At 47.9% G+C, this 20791-nt stretch overlaps 1 protein-coding gene across 1 annotated transcript; it reads right to left on the reverse strand.

The window, feature by feature from the left end:
• Window positions 1–10507: 10507 nt before the first annotated feature.
• Window positions 10508–19877, reverse strand: UBE2C (ubiquitin conjugating enzyme E2 C). Its single transcript, XM_069752223.1, has 6 exons — window positions 19626–19877; window positions 19352–19379; window positions 19197–19283; window positions 12686–12890; window positions 11271–11330; window positions 10508–10743 (listed from the first exon to the last, which is right to left on the reverse strand). The coding sequence occupies exons 1-6, from the start codon at window positions 19724–19726 to the stop codon at window positions 10685–10687; spliced, it is 540 nt and encodes a 179-aa protein (XP_069608324.1). The 5' UTR covers window positions 19727–19877; the 3' UTR covers window positions 10508–10684.
• Between the last annotated feature and the right edge of the window lie 914 nt (window positions 19878–20791).

A 20791-nucleotide genomic window follows, 5' to 3' on the forward strand; every position in this document is an offset into this window, starting at 1 on the left:
AGCCAGGAGTTCCTTCATATTGGAGGAATTGTTTGCAAGGGAAGGAGACCAAATGCCCTGAGCTACCAAGTCGCCCAGATGAGCTCCCCACCCTGAGGGGCTTGCGTCCGTGGTTAGGACCTTTGATATCGGGATTACCCATGGAACTCCCTGGGAAAGATTTTCCTGCAATGTCCACCAAATCAGAGTGATTGGTGCGAGGAGATAATGTTAACCGCCCGTCTAAATGCTCTCCTAGGAGGATTTGCTCTGAAAGTAGCTGCCATTGGAGATCTCTTGAGTGTAGTTGGGCCCACTGGACCGCAGGAATGCAAGAGGTCATAGAGCCTAACAGGGACATGCCCTGACGGAGAGTTATAGAGGGGAGAGATTGTACGCTTAACGTTAAGCTCATTATCTTTTGTATTTTGCTCTCTGGGAGCCGGCATTCCATTTTCCTGGAGTCTAGAGTGAGACCTAGGTACTCCTGAACCTGAGAAGGCACCAATCTGGATTTCTCTAGGTTTATTAGCCAGCCCAGGTCTTTTAGAGAATGAATCACTAAATCTAGCTGATTCTTGCAATGTTGCGGGGAGGAGCCTATCACCAGAAAATCGTCCAGATATGGTACGATCAGGGTGTTTTCTTCCCTGAGGTGAGCCATTACCTCCGCGACCAACTTTGTAAAGACCCTTGGAGCTATTGCTAGGCCAAATGGTAGGGCTGTGAACTGGAAGTGGCTTAGGATTCCCTTGATGTGGATTGCCATTCTGAGGAATCTTTGGTGATGAAACCGCATTTTGATTGATGATTTTATCGTTTCCATCTTGAATGCCTGAACCTCTAGGTAATTGTTTAGGTTCCTCAAATTGATAATAGTCCTGAAGGAACCGTCCGGTTTCTTTCTCAGGAACAGAGGGGAATAGTACCCTTGCCCTCTTTCTTGAGGGGGAACTTCCAGGAGTACTCCTTTTTTTACTAACCCCACAATCTCGTTCTCTAGTGTTAACTGCTCTTCTGCCGAGGATCTTGTAGATGTTATCCTGAAAGAGGGACGAGGGTACCTCTGGAATGTTAATCTCAGTCCTGATTTTATGATGTTTAAGATCCATTGACTGGAGGTAATCTTTTCCCAGGCTGGGAGAAAGAGATAATCTCCCTCCCACCTGGGGCGAACCTTCATTGTGGAGGTTTCTTGCTGTCATTGAGGTTTTTGTTGAAGATAAATCCTTTATTCTTGTTCTTCTTATCTTCCCACTTCCCCTGGCCTCTCCCTGGGTTCTTACGGAAAAACCTCTTGTTCCGAAAGGGCTTCCTATAAGAGGGGAGACCCAGAGAGGGGAAGGACTTTTTCTTGTCCCCTGCTTTCTCCAGGATGTCATCTAGAGTCGACCCGAACAGAAACTCTCCTTCGCAAGGGATGGTACACAGTTTCGTTTTCGTCTGCAGGTCACCTGGCCAATTCTTAAGCCAGAGGGCGCGCCTGGCCGCATTAGCAAACGCTGCTGCTCTGGCAAACAGCCTGATGGAGTCGGCCGAGGCGTCAGCTAGGAAAGCCGCGGCCCCTCTCATTACGGGTAACGTGTTCAGAATTGAGTCCCGGGAAGTTTTCCCCTTTAATTGACTCTCTAGTTGGTTCAGCCAGATCATCAGCGAGCGTGAAGTGCATGCTGCTGCAACTGCCGGCTTCAAGCCTCCTCCTGCGGCCTCCCAGGACCCCTTGAGAAAGGCATCTGCCTTCTTGTCCATGGGGTCTTTTAGAACCCCCATGTCCTCAAACGGGAGGGCGAATTTCTTTGAGGCTTTAGCAATTGCTACATCTAATTTGGGGGCCTTCTCCCAAAAGGAGCACGATTCCTCCTCAAAGGGGTATTTCCTTTTTGGCGTTAAGAGAGTCTTCCTCATGGACTTCTTCCATTCCTTCTTAATCAAGGCCGCGATTGCTTCATTAAGCGGAAAAGCTCTTCTCTTTTTCTGTTCTAGGCCCCCGAACATGATGTCTTGTACTGTTTTTTTTAGGATGGGAGTCTACCAGCCCCATGGTACTTCTCACCGCCTTTATGAGGCCATCAGTATCCTCTAGAGGGAAACAGTTATGTCCCCCTGAGGAAGAAGTAGATGATGCAGATGAATCGGAGGAGACTGATGACATTGAACTCTCACTATCACTTTCGGATTTTGAGACTGGAGATGGGGACCTGTGTTTGGTCTTTCTCCTTTTTTTTCCACTTTTTAGTGACCTAAAGGTGTCCTCTACTTGCTCCTTAATTAGGCTTTTAAGATCTGTTCCAAACCCTGGAAGGTTTTCAGATACAGTCTGCTGAATGCAAGTATTGCATAGTCTCTTATCCCATGTAGGTGGAAGATCCTCTCTACAGATGGCGCAACTTTTGTGCTTAGTTTTAGCTACGCTTTTCCTCCCATAAAAAGAGACAAATAACACTCTTACTGTCTCTGACATTCACGAAGATCCACTTACCACCTCCAGGACCCATAAATACCGGTTGGGGGTTCTCTGCCTCTGGCTTTCTCCCCGACGCCGTACTGGACTCCTTACTGTGTTGAGACCTTTGGCGTTCCTTGCTGGTGTCCTGGTGCCCTTTCTGCTGTCGCCTTTTTTGCTGCTGCTGCTGTGGCGATGCTGCAGGTGGAGGTGATTCGGGCAAAGGTGATGCCGGGTCGCTCATACTGCTGCTGGTCTGCGGATGCTGCCTCGAGCTTAGCTGGCGCTCCTTTCTCTTGAGGCTCCTGCTTATTACTGCAGAGCCACTGGGAGGATATGGATTCTGCTATTTGAATCCTCACGCCGCTCCCCGCACCTGCGCAGTAGCGACCGCCAAACGCCGGCGCCTGCGCATTAATCTCCGTGGTGCCAAGAACGCTCTAATAGCCGACCCACCGGCGCCTGCGCAGACCGCGCCAAGCCGGAACCCCGCCGGTGCCGGAAGTCCCGCCGGCGCCTGCGCAGAGCGCACCAGGCGCCCGGCCAGAAGACACGCCGGCGCCTGCGCAAAGCGCACCAAGCGCCCGGCCGGAAGTCCCGCCGGCGCCTGCGCAGAGCGCACCAGGCGCCCGGCCGGAAGACATGCCGGCGCCTGCGCAAAGCGCACCAAGCGCCCGGCCGGAAGGCCCGCCGGCCAGGGGAAACATGCATGAAGCGCCCGGCGCATACCGGCGCACCGTGAGACCAGCCCGACGGGAAGCAGAATGGCGCTGCTGACCGGCGCCCCCGGTCCTATGCAGACCCTGTAGCGCTTTCTCTGCACGCCCGGTGGCGGTGCAGCGTGCAGACTTACGCTTGTTTTAGTGAGGGTCGCGCTGCACCTCCCGCAACCACAGAGGGACCCCCCTGGATGTTGCCGCTGCTGCATCTTACCTGGGGAGGTGACCGCGAACTCCTTGTCACCTCCCCCGCACACCCTGTCGGCTCACTGGCTCCCAGCAGTGGCGCTTCGGGTCACCACCCTAGCCGAGGCAGAGGGACCCCAGCTGCCTGAATCGGACTGGTTGGCCCCGGAATTCCAACGACGACTGGTAAGTCCGTAGGTCTCCCATCAAGGACAGGAAACCAACTGATGCAGGAGAGTGGTACCGCCTTTTTATCCGTAGGTTTCCTGTCCTTGGTGGGCGGATCCCCTCTCTCCGTGGTGCCGTCATGGGCGATCAGAGAAATATCATTATTTAAGTTTAAACTTATTTGCACTATATTTAGTAAGAGGAACTTTTTACTTTATTAGTATATACTATATTAACCTAGGGAGGGATGTAATAGGGTGCTGTCGTGGACTCAGTAAAAGAGTATTACCGGTGAGTAATCCGGCTTTTTACCCCTCGCCACGACAGCACCCTACAGGAGATCTTTCAGAGACCATCACCTAGGGGGGGACCACCGTACTGAGGACAGTCCTGCCAAAGTCTAGGTCAGAAGTTGACGATAGGTCAAGCCTATAGTGGTTATAGAAAGTAGAAGGATCTGACCAAGTTGCCGCCTTACATATGGTTTCTATTGGGACGTCTCCTCTTTCGGCCCAGGAGGATGCCATAGCTCTGGTAGAGTGTGCCGTTATGCCTTCCGGAGGGTTTTCTTTCCTCGCGGAGTAAGCCAGTGTGATAGACTCCCTGATCCACCGTGATAAGGTGCTTTTTGTGACTGCATGACCCTTCTTGTGACCCTGAAAGGATATAAACAGAGCCCTACACTGTCGCCAGCTACTGGTCCTTTCAATGTATTTTAAAACTACTCTTTTAACATCTAGAGTGTGATATTTACATTCCTCAGGAGTGGAAGGGTTACTGAAAAAGGTGGGTAGGACTATTTCTTGTGACCTATGGAATTTCTTCGCTACCTTGGGAAGATAGGAAGGGTCTAATTTAAGAATCAACTTATCCTGAAAAGTTAGCAGGAAAGGTGGATCTATAGAAAGAGCTTGGATGTCACTGATTCTCCTAGCTGAAGTCAGTGCTACCAAGAGGACGGTTTTAAGTGATAAATATTTAATGGATACTGAATCTATTGGTTCAAATGGAGAGTCTGTTAGGGCTTGTAAAACTAAATTTAGATCCCAGGGTGGAATTCTAGGTATATTAACAGGATTTATCCTTTCACAAGCCGTGATAAATCGGGATACCCATCTATTTCCTGCAATATTATGGCCATAGAGGGCTCCCAGTGCTGATACGTGAACTTTTAACGTATTTACAGCTAAACGTAGTTCCCTCCCTTTTTGAAGGAATTCCAATATAGATTGTACTGGAATTTCTGATGTGTTGGGAGATTTATGGAACTGTAGGAATTTTTTCCAGATTTTTGTATAAATTTTTGTGGTAGAACGTTTTCTACTTTGGAGGAGTGTGTCAATTAGTCTCTCGGAAAATCCCCTTAATTTTAGCATCTGCCTCTCAAATTCCAGGCCGTCAGATGGAGATTGTCCACCTGGGGGTGGAGAAACGGACCCTGGAAGAGAAGGTTGGGTGTCGAGGGGAGGACCCAAGGGTCCGAAACCGACATGGCTTGTAGGCATGAGAACCATGGCCTTTTGGGCCAGAATGGTGCTATTAGTACAACTCTCGCTCCATCCTCCCTGATCTTCCGAATAACCTGTGGTAACAATATTATCGGAGGGAAGGCGTACGCTAGACTGTATTGCCAAGGGGTTTGGAGAGCGTCTAGAATGTCCGGATGATCTGCTAACGATAGGGATGCAAATTTCTGGACTTGCCTGTTTTTTCTCGTGGCGAAGAGGTCGATTTGCGGACAACCCCATAGGGATACTATCTGTTGGAAGATATGATGGTTTAAACACCACTCTCCCTGCCTTAGGGTATGTCGACTTAAGAAGTCTGCCTGCTGGTTGTTTTTCCCCTTTATGTGAACTGCAGTGAGGGATAATAGATGTTTTTCTGCCAAATCCAGAATTTTCCCAGCGGAAGACATCAGAGTCTCTGATTGAGTACCTCCTTGTCTGTTTATATAAGCCACTGTGGTGGTGTTGTCGGAAAGGATTCGGACGTCTTTTCCCCGCAGCTGTGGGAGAAAATGACATAAGGCGTATCTTACTGCATTTAGTTCTTTCAGATTAGATGAGTTGTGGCATTCTTCCGTGTCCCATAACCCTTGGCAAAAATCATTTCCCATATGAGCGCCCCATCCATGAGGACTGGCGTCAGTGGTTATAGTATGAGATGGTGTTATTACCCATGGAACACCACTCAAATGGTTAGAATCCAGCCACCACGTTAAAGAAGATAAAACTTCCTGGGACAACGTTATCTTTGCATTTAAGCTAAGTCGCCGTCTTTCCTCTTGGAGGATTTGGTGCTGCAGTGTCCAGGTATGGTATTGTGCCCATTGGACTGCAGGGATACAGGAAATAAGAGATCCCAGTAATGACATGGCTTTTCTTAGGGTCATGTGAGGATTATTTATTGCTGTTGTGACTATGTCTGATGAGTGAGATTTTTACCTGAGGGAGCAGACATTTTTGAGTTATGGAGTCTAGATGGAACCCCAGAAACGCTTGAAGTGACAGTGGAGTCAGTCTGGATTTGTCGATATTGATTATCCAACCTAGATCCTGTAGAGATGAAACTGCATGAGCTAAACGGTCAGCACACTGAGAAACTGAATTTCCGATGACTAAAAAGTCATCTAAGTAGGGCACAATTAATGTCTCTTTTTGGCGAAGATAAGCCATCACCTCTAGAATCACTTTGGTGAAAATCCTTGGCGCTGTAGAAAGGCCGAAGGGCATGGCTGCATACTGGAAATGACAAATCTTGCCTTTGATTGTCACCGCTACCCTGAAGAACTTCTGGTATCTGTCATGAATAGGGAGATGGTAGTAAGCATCTTTTAGATCAATGCCCCCCATCATACAGTTTGGAAAGAGTAGCTTTATGGTGGATTTTATAGACTCCATTTTAAATGTATCATTTTTAATAAATGAATTAAGCTTTTTGAGGTTTAGGATTGTTCTGAATGAACCATCGGGTTTGGAAATTAAGAATACAGGAGAATAGAATCCTCTAGTCTCCTGTCCTTCCGGAACTTGGACTAAAACCCGTTTTGATAATAGGGTTTGGATTTCACTTTCAAGGGCCTCCTGTTGTATAGGCGAGCTGAGAGATGTTATAATGTATGATTCGTGGGGAAAGCGAGAGAATTGTAATTTTATTCCATCTCTGATTATATTTAAAATCCACGAACTAGTTGTAATATTTTCCCACTGGGGAGTGAAAAATTTTAATCTGCCCCCTACTGGAATGGTTATATCCTCAGTATTTGCTTTCTTTTGGGGGGGTTGGGTCTTCTGAACATGGTACCTCTTTGTTTATCTTCCTTAAGGTACCGTCACACATAGCGACGCTGCAGCGATACCGACAACGATCCGGATCGCTGCAGCGTCGCTGTTTGGTCGCTGGAGAGCTGTCACACAGACAGCTCTCCAGCGACCAGCGATCCCCGGTAACCAGGGTAAACATCGGGTAACTAAGCGCAGGGCCGCGCTTAGTAACCCGATGTTTACCCTGGTTACCATCCTAAAAAGTAAAAAAACAAACACTACATACTTACCTACCGCTGTCTGTCCTCGGCGCTCTGCTTCTCTGGTCTGGCTGTGAGCGCCGGGCAGCCAGAAAGCAGAGCGGTGACGTCACCGCTCTGCTTTCCGGCTGACCGACGCTCACAGCCAGTGCAGGAGAGCAGAGCACAGCGCTTGAGGACAGACGGCTGTAGGTAAGTATGTACTGTTTGTTTTTTTACTTTTAGGATGGTAACCAGGGTAAACATCGGGTTACTAAGCGCAGCCCTGCGCTTAGTTACCCGATGTTTACCCTGGTTACCAGCAAAGACATCGCTGAATCGGTGTCACACACGCCGATTCAGCGATGTCTACGGGGAGTCCAGCGACGAAATAAAGTTCTGGACTTTCTTCCCCGACCAGCGATCTCCCAGCAGGGGCCTGATCGCTGCTGCCTGTCACACTGGACGATATCGCTAGCGAGGACGCTGCTACGTCACGGATCGCTAGCGATATCGTCTAGTGTGACAGTACCTTTAGGGAACCATGTTGCTGACCTGTCCGTCTGCCTTCTCTTGCCGAATGGCCTTCTCTTAAAAGGCTCTCCTATAAAAAGGGAATAGAGGTATCAGGAAAAGCCTTTTTCCTGTCTTTTGCCTTCTTGAGTATGTCGTCTAAGGTTTTTCCAAAGAGGAACTCACCCTCACATGGGATTGCGCATATCTTAGATTTTGATTGTGCGTCCCCTCTCCAGCTCTTCATCCATAACGCCCGTCTTGCATTGTTTACCAGACCTGCGGATCTAGCTGCTAGGCGGAGAGAATCTGCAGACGCGTCCGCCATAAAGGCTGCTGCACCTCGTATTAAGGGAATAGCAGCTCGTAATTTTTCCCGTGTCATTTTATTCTCAATGCTTTGGTCTAGCTGGTCAATCCAGATGAGCATTGACCTGGCGGTACAAGTGCTCGCTATTGCTGGCTTAAATATGCCTGTAGTTGCCTCCCAGGATCTTTTAAGGGACGACTCGGCTTTACGATCTGGAGGGTCTGAGAGTAACCCCGCGTCTTCAACAGGCAATGTGGACGGCTTAGAGGTAGAGGCAACAGCTGCGTCAACCTTAGGGATTTTGGTCCACGTAAGTAACTCATCGTCACTAAACGGGTATTTCCGTTTTGACGCCGAGGGCAAAAAACTTCTCTGATCTTGTTTCTCCCATTCTCTTTTTATTAATGCTTTCACTGCTGAAATGACTGGAAAGCATTTCCTTTTCCTCTCCGCCAAACATTATATCCTGCGTGGTTTGTGCGCCATTTGTCTCCTCACACCCCATAGTGTCTCTTATTGATTTCACTAGATTATCCACACTATCTAAAGGGAAACATGAACGTCCCTCAATTTCTGAAGATGATGATGATGAAGAGGCTATAGAGATATCTGAGAGTACGGCTTGCTCACTATCAGAGTCTGATAAAGGTATTGGCTTTTTGGATTTACTTTTTTGTGGTTTATCCTGTGACATAGCCTTTAACTCCTCTCTTATAATGGCGCGTAAGTCCGTAATAGACACCGCTACTCCTTGTGTGGTTTCTGCTATACAATCTTTGCAGAGTTTTTTGGGGTATGAGTCTGGTAGGGGCTGGCTACATAAGGCGCATTCCTTATGTTTGTTTTTTTGTCGTTTTTTGGCCTGATCCAGATAAGACATAGCGAGAGGAGGAGAAAGAGAGAAAGGAGGTGAGACGGCGTCAGCTTAATAGGCAGAGTTATAAACTCACCCAGTGAAGCTTTTTATTACCGGATCAGACGGCCGAGATCCTTTGGATTTATCCACTGTGTCGCTCTTTCGACCGGCATCTGATGATCCTCTGCTGGAGCGGTCCTTGGAGGGAACTGGGTCTCCTGCTGCAGGATCCATGGCACCTGGAGAGGACATCTTGCATCGCAGGTAACAGTGGTTAGCCAGTTTATATAGAGCGCCATTTTTTTTTTTTTTTTAAGCGGTACTGCGCATGCGCGAACTCACGCTACCCCCACCGCTGATCTCGGCCTGCTTACCCCGGAAGTTTAGCATCTACTTCCGGGGTGAACTTGCTAATGGCAGTCAGCGCGCGCGGAGCGGCCTCCAGTCCCCGGACCGCCATGCAGGAAGCTCCTCTCACTCACCCCTTCTGCCGGGTGAGGAACTCCCACGCTGAAGCCGCCGCATAATGCAGATGCCGGGCGGCTTTCTCCAGACCCGGCCATCTGTATGCCTCCCAGACGAGGAGGGAGCCGTCTAGCGGAACTCCCCCGACGCTGCTTCCAGGCTGCAGCCCCTGCCGTTCCGAAGAGACTGCACAGGCGGCGTGCATGCCCAGGTACTTCTGTAGCTTCTAGAGTCCTGTCGTTCCCGCAGGAACAGGAAACCTAAACTGAGGAGGAAAGGCGGACCGCCCCCTTTTATCTTTCTGTAGGTTTCCTGTTCCTGTGGGGCAGATCCCTCTCTCTCCTGTAGGGTGCTGTCGTGGCGAGGGGTAAAAAAGTCCTTTATATGAAATAATCTCACAGACTCCTTTATGGAGTCTAAATTTACCATACTTACTGAACGCCTAATTCCCCGACGCCCTTGTCTCCTGCAAACAATCAAAAAATAAACCAACATTTACTATTCTGTCTGATTGAGTCCATTTAATACAAAGTGTCCCACATCGATCAGACGTGTAGAACAGTCACATCGGGAGATGTGACTGCTCTACCCGGCCCCTGGCGATACACTGCGGTAGTGATTACCTCCCGTCAGTGTTATCAGTGAGCCGCTGTGAGAGTTCACCGGAGTTCATCAGCTCCGGTGCTCTCACTTATATAGCACCACTGTGTGAGAACTTTCCCCTGCAGTGGTGCCGTGAGATCACCGGAGCTGATGTACTCCGGTGAACTCACGGCAGCTCAGTGATACACTGACGGGAGGTAATCGCTCCCACAGTATCGCCTGAGCTGGGTGAGGTCGACGTGGGACACTTTGTATTAAAATGGACTATGATGGAAAAGTTAGGTATATGTTGGTTTATTATTTTTGGTTGTTTGTAGTCAGGGATTAGGTGTTTGGCGAGTATGTACATTTTTTTTTTTTTTAACAGTTGAACACAAGCGCCAGATGATGAGACTATTCTTCCATCATCGGCTCATGCGGTGTTATATGTGACTAAAAGATGTAGCCGGACGGGAGTAGTAGTCCCATCAGACAACACCTGGGTGTACACACACACACACACACACACACACTCTTCCTCCTTCTGACATTTCCCTTTGACAAATCGCAGGAAATAAAACGCTATAAATACGGATGGAAATTTACAGATCATGTGCACAACATTTCAGGATTGTCATTGCATTACCTTGCTTTAGCATTCCATTGCATTTTTGGACTAATTACACACGTGAAAATACATCGTGTACACATAGCCTAATCAGTAACATGCACCATAATTGGGTGAGGACTGCACAAAGACAAAGACCAAAGCTTGCAATAATGATGTAAAAATATTCACTTTTTATTTAACTCCGCTTCCAACAAGACACATGTAAACAGAGCGCACTTCCAAAAAACAATCATAAAACCACTTATATTGTACAAACAAAGAAAACTCGTATTAACTTAGGCATATATTACAGCAGTCATGTACAGTGCAAAACATACAGCTGGCACATCAGATGTCTTTCTCCTTCACCTGTTTCTTGTATTGCTCATGTAGGTGCTTCTTGTATGCTGCAAGAACAGAAAAGTCTCAACATAAAAGCTATAGAATTCTTGGGTAGTAAATAGACCAACCCCAGGATTGAGACGGGGAAGGGGGAGAGATAATCTACATGGTTGACATTTCCTAAAATCCCTGGTAACAAGATTACTATAGCAGCGGGTCAGCACAGTGCAGGAATATAGGAGGGTAATGATTTATTAGAGTGAGAAGGGGTTGTGTGGTGGAAACAAGGCCACCTAGACACAGGATGGGGGGGGATAACGTGTGGATTGTGGGGGTTTGACCGCTGGTAGCCGCAGTGATCAGCAGAACAGGAAACGTTTATCCCTGTTAGAAAGGAGCGACCGGTTGGATATTGAATCTTATGCAGGCTTATTGACTAATATTTATGCCACTTGTGAAAGCAGTCCAAAAATTTGATAATCTACAACTACGTACAACACCTGTGTGGTGTGAAAACTACAGATGGAGACTAAATCCAATCTGATCCCGATGAATAACGCTAATGGCAATGTATACGGAGCTGGGCGCTTACCTATCTGATTCTGCCAGAGTTCTGCAGCATGTGGATTCAAGGGGCTCTCATTATTGGGCTCTGGAAAAAAAAAAAAAAACAGCACAAGTCACAAAATGCTCAAGAGATTAACTCTGTTCAGAGAACACGTCACAAATGTGAGCAGTTCTGAAAGCAGAGTGACACCAGTTTCTTATAGCACTTCATAGCCCAAGATCACATCTGTGTTTCTCTGAACGCCCTGGAGCCGCGGTGCACAGACCGGCCGCGGGTCTCCTGACTTGAACTCAGCCTTATTAAAATTCAAAGGGGAGGTCACGTTTGAGTCAGGAGACCCCAGTCAGTTCGTGCATCCGATTACAGTGAGATCACGTGTAAACCCGGCCTTAGACTGCAATACTGAATACTAAGAACACTGAATTGTGCCCTCACAGATCTGTCAGCTTCCAAGGTGCCACAAAACACGTTTGTCTAATGAGACCCCCAAACCCTCTCATTTCAATGGTAATATCACGGAATATCTTAGATTAGACAGTATAATCTAAATGTACACCATACACAGACTAATGTCAGCTGAACACCACTACAGACCAATGGGGCCAACACTGATGTTTATGGGGCATGATCTCCTTCTCCCAGAGATGTCTGTCAGCGGCTTTCTCAGAGAATACAGGAGGGCTGGGTCGAGAGAGCGCACCGTGTATGGGAGAGGGGGCAGGGATAGCAGTCAGCAGACCAAAGCTCTAATGTGTAAGGCTGGCTTCATTCTCCACGAAAGAAGACTCAAGTTCAACCTTGTTACTCACAAACCAGTTTGTATCCAATCCAGGGACTCATCACAGCGGTCTTGTGATGCCGAGATGTGGGCAAGGTATACCATCCGATCGAGAGCTGCCTACTTTGATAAGGGCAGTCTGCCGCCCCTAGTGCAGAAGCCCCGGCCAGAGCCCACCAGCACCCTGCTCACTGGTCTAGGTCAGTGCATCTGCACACAGACATTCATATTTCAGAAGTGAGTAAATAATTTATCTGAGAGAAGAGCCACTGGATGTGCGCAGAGAACCATGAGAACACAAGATTACGGCCATGCTCCAGCGCAGAATTCAGTATGCCAAATAACTAGTGATGAGTATTTTTAGTGCTCATCGATGCAGCTGAATGATTTACATCTGTTAGCCAGCATAAGTACATGTGGGGGTTCCCTAGAAACCAGGCAACCCCCACATGTACTCAGGCTGGCTAGCAGCCGTAAATCATGCAGCTGCGTTAAAAACTAAATCTCCGAGCAGTTACAAATACTCGGAGGACACCCGAGCATGCTCGGAGAAACTCAAGTAACGAGTATATTCGCTCATCACTAATCACAGTCATATCTATCACAAGACTACTCATGTCAACCTATACACAGAGTCAGGAATAGATGGAACAAATCTCACCTCCTAGAAGGCTTTGTAGAGAAAGCAGGATGGTCCTGACATCATATAAAGCCGACCATTTGTCCTTTAGGATGTCCAAGCAGATGTTCCCATGACTGTCCACATTCGGGTGAAAGCACGGGGTGATAAATTTCACAGTGGGAGCATTGTAGGGGTAGCCACTCGGAAACTCCAGAGACAGCTTGTACCTTAAGCTCTCATAAACCTAAAAATGAAAGACAATGAATACCGGCACCTGGATTCCCACATTTCCTCTTCTTGTCAAGTTACAAACTAAAGATCTCAGAATGTTAGAGCTGGAAGGGACCTCCAGGGTCCTCGTATTCAACCCCCAGTAACTAAACCATCTCAGACAGATGTCTGTCCAGCCTCTGTTTTAAGACTTCCATTGAAGGAGAACTCACCATCTCGTGGCAGCCTGTTCCACTCATTGATCACCCTGTCAAAATTTTCTAATATCTAATCTGTATCTTCTCCCTTTCCATTTCATTCCATTGATTCTCGTGTTTCCATGTGCAAATGAGAATTATGATCCCTCTACACTGACAGCCCTTCAGATATTTGTAGACAGCTATTAAGTCTCCTTGCAGCCTTTTTTGGAAAGCTAAACATTCCCAGATCCTTTATCTGTTCCTCATAGGACATGGTGAGCGGACTGCAAACTACCTGAAGGTGCAGCTCATCAAGATTAATCAGAAAGCAGCAGCCCTCTTTCAAAAGAGACCAAAGGAGAAGAACTGTTGGAAAATAGAGAACGGATTCCTCATTTCTGAGCCGCACCGCTTCAGTGGTCTTTGCTGGGTGAAAAGTAACGCCATCCTGTCCTTGCGTCAGTTAGGTGACTTATAGACCGGATAGCAACAGTTCTGGGTCTGATGGACCCCAATGGGCTAGAAGTGGTTCATAGAGGCAAGTGATGCTTTACTTTACAGGAATTCATGTTCACTGGCACTCTTGGAAGAGCAATGAAAAATCCCATTAAAATATACCCCTAGCCTTAAAGCATGTTGTCACACTGGCTGAAGGAAATGGGTCCAAGACTGGAACAGTGCTAGAAGCGGCAGTGCGTCATGTCATGTTACGGTAAGTAGAACATTATTTGTATTTATACAGCAGCAGCCCCAATGACTGGCGCTTTAAATCTAAGTCCTCTGTCCCAGGTCAGATACTCACCCTCCGATGTGTTCCCCGTTTTTCACTGTGGCGCCATCTTGTAACACAGCAGCTTCTGAGTGGCCAGGAGTGAGAAGTTGCATCACAAGCTCTCAGTGTAAGTCAATGAGAACCAGAACGAGACCATCAGACTTGTACCATATCTACTAGAGTATAAGCCGACCCCCCCTAATTTTGCCACAAAAAAAAACAAAAAAAAAAAAACTGGGAAAACTTATTGACTCGAGTATAAGCCTAGGGTGGAAAATGCAGCAGCTACCGGTGAATTTCAAAAATAAATGCTCCATATCGTTCATTATGGCCCCATAGCTGTACTATAGAAAGCTGTGCCATATAGTGCTCTGCACCGTTCATTATTGCCCCATAGCTGTGCCATATAGTGCTCTGCACCATTCATTATTGCCCCACATAGCTGTACCATAGAAAGCTGTGCCATATAGTGCTCTGCACCGTTCATTATTGCCCCATAGCTGTGCCATATAGTGCTCTGCACCGTTCATTATTGCCCCACATAGATGTACCATAGAAAGCTGTGCCATATAGTGCTCTGCACCGTTCATTATTGCCCCATAGATGCTCCGTATAAAGCTGTGCCATTGCTGCTGCAATAAAAAAAATAAAATAAAAAAAAAAGCCATACTCACCTCTCTTGCTTGCAGCTCCCGGCGTCTCGTCCCGGCGTCTCTCCGTTCTGACTGATCAGGCAGAGGGCGGCGCGCACACTATATGCGTCATCGCGCCCTCTGACCTGAACAGACGCGAAGACAGAGCGGCGCCCGGCGTGTGGAACGTGGACAGGTGAATATGTAATACTTACCTGCTCCCGGCGTCCCGCTCCTTCCCCCGGACAGCTGGTCTTCGGTGCCGCAGCCTCTTCCTCTATCAGCGGTCACCGTTACCGCTCATTAGAGAAATGAATATGCGACTCCACCCCTATGGGAGTGGAGTCCATATTCATTTCTCTAATGAGCGGTCCCACGTGACCGCTGAAAAGGGGAAGAGCTGCGGCACCCGGAGACCATGGGACTGCAGGGACAGCGCCAGGAGCAAGTAAGTATGTGACACGCTCTCTCCCCCTCACCCGCCGACCGTGACTCGAGTATAAGCAGAGAGGGGCACTTTCAGCCCAAAAATTTGGGCTGAAAATCTCAGCTTATACTCGAGTATATACGGTATGTAAAAGTGACCTCTGCGCCACTCCATGAAATACTGGTGCTGCAGGCAGGTCACTTTTTGCCGGAGATTGACGGGAGCGGCGGTGAAACACACTGGAAGGCGAGTATCAGACAGGGAACTTACAATTAAAGCACCACTCCAACCATGCAATAAAAAAACACTGGAGTGGCGCTTTAATGAGGCCTTGTGATATGAACTTTAGAAGTACAAATCTTTTAGTTCAGGTTATCTATATCTTGTGTGCATGCACCTTTATCCATATTTCCACTGGCTGACCTGTGACCATTAAAGGGGTAATCCGGGCATAGGGGATTTGATGGCCTAGCTCCAGATTAGTGAGGCGCCCCCATTGATCAGCTTGTTTTTTTGCTTAACCCATGGTTGAATGTAAACACTTTGAATAAAGATGTGCTCAGCTGCTCTGTTCAAAGAGTAGCAGCCACTGCCAGGTGCTAAAATTCAGCATAGATGCACTGCCGCGGCCACTACACTCTGTAAGGAGCTGCGCGAGGATCAGCAGTCTGTTATTGGGAAACAAGTGTTCCTGATAATGCTCAATAATCAGCCAAAGTAAGAGCACCCCAACTTAGAGGAGCACTGCTTCACTCACAACAGGCAAGAGCCTGACCATCAAAATCCGGTAGGCAAACGGTCGGTCGGCCATATAGGTACTGTTTCCACAAGTATGTCAAACCCCCCAAACAGCAAACTTAATAAGTCATCTTTAGAAGCTGTGCAGTGTCACAGCAGGTTGTCTGGGACTTTTACACCTATGGTCAATATCTGGTTGGTGGGGATGCAACACCGGACATCCCCCGCTGATCACCTTATCCTGGTGGCTAGTGGGGCTGAGCTGCACAGCTCCATCAGTGGCTGCTGCCGGCTACTGCACGTCTGCCCCTTACTGATTTGAATAGGGGGAAATGTGCAGTACCTGATCGCGGCCACTATGCAATTAGTGGTGCTGTACACATTCAACTGGCACTGGGAACAGCAGATCGGCAAGCGTGTTGGGTGTCGCACCCCCATCGATCAGATATTGATCACCTATTTTAAAAATAGACCATCGATATAAAAGTCTCAGACAACCACTTTACAGGGACTGTCAGCACAGAATGACTGTGCAAACCAAGTACAGGCGCTCGGTGTGGCCAATCATTTATACACACACACACACTTGTTAAGCGGAGGAAGCCACGCCAGCTGAGGCCATCCTCTTATCCCCTGCCACACGTCACCAATACACTCATGTAGCCACTACCTGTCCTGTGGTCCTGTCTACTCTTATACCCCTCCATGACCGGCCCAAAGGGATTGGCACTTCCGCCCCTGCCTCTCGCCATTATATATTTGAACATTTCTGTTAATAAATTTGATATGGCTTCATTAATCTTCAGAGGGTGGTCCTACCAGTGATTGACAGCTTTCTCTGGACCGCGTGCAGCGCCCACATCGCCCGCTGCTTATGCCTATGATTGGCAATCCCCTGATGAGCCCCTCTGGACCTCCTTATGGGGCGAAACGCGTCAGATGAGACATCAGTCTCTTTGAGATAAGCGCATTGAAAGTACACACATGTGCTGTTGGGCTGGCGCTCGTCCATTACGCCATATGAATACTGTTGGCTATTAAGCACAAACGTTAACTTTACTTGACTACCTGTTTATCACTGTGTGGAGTACATACCGGTCCTGGTTGAGGGGCTATTTGCCCTGATTAATCATATCCCTGGCAATGGTGCCTCTATATGCAGGAAACATTGTTTTTGTCTGGCGAAGATGCCATTGGGATTTTGATTAGGTGACTATTTGGGCATTTCCTTTTCTTTTTCTCTGGCGTTGATGCCATATAAGTATTTATCTGCAAACTATTTTTTTAGCTGGCGGGGATGCCCTTATATGTGAACCTATTAGCCCTTGTGACCAGGTGATCGATACTCCGTGCATATATTTCTGGCGTTGATGCCATCAAGTATTTTATTATCTCTGGCGAGGATGCCCCTCATTACATCTGAATGAATTTTCTTATCTGGCGGTGATGCCATTAGGTTATAAAACTGAGTAACTAACTCGTTTATTTCTGCATTCATCAAAGTCTGCAGTATGACAAATCTAGTCCATATATGAGTTATCATATGAGGTGCGTTCTAATGAGCATTCTTTTTGGTGGTTATGCCTTTGATATTATGGCAGTAATGCCAATACTTTCAGATGTGACTTACTTTCTATAGCATTGTTTATTTTGTCATCCATATAAGTCATACTGTTCTGAAAGGGCAATACCATATAGAGGGGTTTGAGACCTTTTTTATGTCCTTAATATCAAAGTGAATGTACTTGGGACATATTGGGCACTATATTGGTCTCTCCTCTCTGTAGTGCTTGCACACTACACAATAAGAGCATTTTTTTGAGATTTTCTTGATATTTGAATATAACATCACTATTAATCTCTGTAAGCACCATTATTCATCTTCAGCTCACGTTATACGCCAGAGTGAACTGAATATTAGCTTACTTGTGCTACCTCTGCACCAATAGCCAGCACTTAGCAGCACTGTTAGTTTACACTATCACACTTTTTCTTTTTTGTGGTGGAGTTTTTGGTGGTGGCTTTTTGGTAGGGATACCTTGTTAGGGTCTTCTAGGGTCAGCCTACAATGAGCGGGGGCGCCATATCGTATCCCAGGGTGCCAACCTCCGCTGTCAGGAAGGGAAATCTTTTAGGGATAGGCACGTCTATCTTCCCTAGCCTTTTCCGATATTTATATTTTTTCTGGCAAAAAAAAAAAAAAAAAATGATAGATATAAAACAGGGTGGATTTGATTTAAATCTAACTGATTTAAATCACGATTTAAATCACTAGTCAGTAAGGCTTGATTTAAATCAGTGATTTAAATCAAGGTTTCTACCTAACTGAATTTGACTCCGCAGAGGTCCCAGCCTCTTCTTCACGGCAAAAATGTTACAACATGAACAGAGTTGAGAAAAAGACCTTAACCCTATTGTTCTACAAACCTATGAATACAGAATCAACCCCTTCAGTGCCAAGTCCAAGAAATTAGACAATATGTTTCCGATTGTTTGGAGTGGAATAGATCTGCACAACACAAGAAGAATGTGAATCTAAGTGTGAGGAGGAGGAAGGGCAAGCAGACAAGAAAATGAAAGTGAAACTTTGAGCACAATACTGCAGCATAGCCACAGACAGACAAGTCTGGATCTGTTTGTGTGTACGATCTGAGGTTTATTTCATTCTTTCGTTATAATGGCAGCAGGCCGTAAAAGAGACCCAGTTTGGGAATATTTTAATGAAGCTCCTTCGCCTATTGGTAAGGCAGGCATGCGTGCAAAATGCAAACGATGCAACAAAGAGATGCAAGGCCTGGTGGTGCGAATGAGGCAACATCATGAGAAGTGCGGTGATGAAGATGACTCATCTTCATCACCGCACTTCTCATGATGTTGAAGAAGAGGCTGGACTTGGCACTGAAGGGGTTGATTCTGTATTCATAGGTTTGTAGAACAATAGGATTAAGATCTTTTTCTCAACTCTGTTCATGTTGTAACATTTTTGCCGTGAAGAAGAGGCTGGGACCTCTGCGGAGTCAAATTCAGTTTTGAGAACTGTGTAAGTAAAGCGATCGTCTGTGATAATATAGGAGAGAAACTGCCCACTAATCCTACAGAAACCTCTGGAAGAGCATGGCATTGTGAATGTTACACATATACAGCCTTTATTCTACTGAGTTAAACAACTCAGCTTTATCTCATGATGGAAGAACCTTTGGATGGTAAGATATTTTCCTCAAAAAGCAGTTTATTGAAAAAAAATCCGATTTAAAAAAAAAAAAAAAAAACATATATATATATATACACACACACACACACCGGAGACCTTAAATCCTGCAGGTTCTCTACTATTGGTCTATATGGTATTATCGTTGTTTGGTTTTAATCATTATATTAAAACATATTTTTTAGGTCTCTTGTCAGTTTTTTGGTTTTGCTCCTTGCGTACAGGTAGAGAAAGCTGTCACTCACCCACAGGACCGCCCACCAGGGATGGGAAGGAATAAGGCCCTTTCCCCACAGCCCGTATATCATACATGCCCGCAGGTACAGGGTGGGCAGAGCCCCCGCGCACACAGCGCCTCCTCACCGTCCCCTCAGCTCCGTCTATGGTCCCGATCCACCGGAAGAGATTGTCGGACTCGGGGAAGGCGGAGATCCCCTTATCTCCAGACATCTGCGGACAACACAGCACAGTGAGCCTCCAATCCGCAGCCCCGGCAGCGCCGCACAGCGTGTACTCACCATCAGCGTCATCAGCTCCTGCTGCAGCCTGCAACACAACACAGCAGCGTTACCCCCGGCCACGGCAGCAGCGTTACCCCCGGCCACGGCAGCAGCGTTACCCACGGCAGCAGCGTTACCCCCGGCAGCAGCGTTACCCCCGGCAGCAGCGTTACCCCCGGCAGCAGCGTTACCCCCGGCAGCAGCGTTACCCCCGGCAGCAGCGTTACCCCCGGCAGCAGCGTTACCCCCGGCAGCAGCGTTACCCCGGGTGCCCGCTCCCCCCCTCTCCTACCTCTTCCCGACAGACCCGCGGGCCGCCTGGGTTCCGGCCTCCGTCCCTTTCCGGGCAGTGGCGGAAGGCGCCGCCGCTGGATCTACATTCTGTGAGGCCATTAGTGTATGAGGCTGGGACTGCTGCCGAGCTGCGCTCTCCTCTCCGGACGCTTCACCACTGATCCTACCGCTCTCAGTTTGAAAGCTTTAAACTTCGTTCTCGCCAACCAATCGCCTGTGTGAAAGGCTTTGACTCCACCAATCAGTGTGCGTTGTTTCGGTAGTCACCAAGGTGATAAGTGGCTTGGGCTCATAGGGAACGTTTAAAAAGGAGGCCAACGATTGGCTGCTGGTGTGCTCACTGTGATACGTGGAGCTGAACGTCCATCATCCCCTCCCCTGGCGTCACTAACCCGTTGGGTGCCGGAAATAAGAGAGGATTGATTAGTCACTGCTTCCTGGTCGCTGCCGCCGCAGGGCGCTGATACTGGGGTGCAGCCTGCACGGAACTATACTGATAGCAGATGGCTGCCGTGCCATGTATACACCATCTGTCACCTATATGCTGAGGGTCCTGCGCTGGGACCCCTCCACACACAGGACCTGGAGCCCTAGTGAGCATGTGCACAAGTGGTCCTCTCACTGGCAGCAGGGTGCTGGGGGCGCATAGTGCACTTTGGGCCCCAGGTCTTGAGCTAGGTGGGGGGTCTGAGACAAACAGGTGCCACCTAGCTTGGGGATAGGTGACAGATGTAACTGGGATAACCCCTGTCACCCACCCAAGGGGTCCGATCAGGGCTGGCTCCAGGTTTTCGAGGGCCCCGGGTGAAAGAGTCTCAGTGCCCCCCCTCCCCCCCCCCCTTTAACACATAACATGATTCATGATCGCATATATCACAGCCCACGTAGTATATAGCACAGCCACGTAGTATATAACAGCCGTGTAGTATATAGCACAGCCATATAGTACATAGAACAGCCATGTAGCACAGACATGTAGTATACAGCACAGCCCCCCAAGAATGGCCCCATAGTCCAGTACTCACTGTTATAGTTACAAATAAAAAAAAAACACTCCTCACCTCTCCACGTTCCAGAGCCTCGCTGCTCCCTCCCTGCTTCTGTCTCGGGGCTGCCGCTGCACTGCCTGACACACAGTGAGTGCGCGATGACGTCATCGCACAC

This window comes from Ranitomeya imitator, chromosome 2 (assembly GCF_032444005.1).
Source record: "Ranitomeya imitator isolate aRanImi1 chromosome 2, aRanImi1.pri, whole genome shotgun sequence".
Lineage (NCBI taxonomy): Eukaryota > Metazoa > Chordata > Amphibia > Anura > Dendrobatidae > Ranitomeya > Ranitomeya imitator.

Coding starts and splice junctions, on each gene's coding strand:
- UBE2C (XM_069752223.1), bottom strand. CDS start 19,726: ATGGCCTCACAGAATGTAGATCCAGCGGCGGCGCCTTCCGCCACTGCC. Junction 12,891..19,196: donor TAGACGGAGCTGAGGGGACG/GTGAGGAGGCGC, acceptor TTTCATTTTTAG/GTTTATGAGAGCTTAAGGTA. Junction 10,744..11,270: donor ACTCTGGCAGAATCAGATAG/GTAAGCGCCCAG, acceptor CTGTTCTTGCAG/CATACAAGAAGCACCTACAT.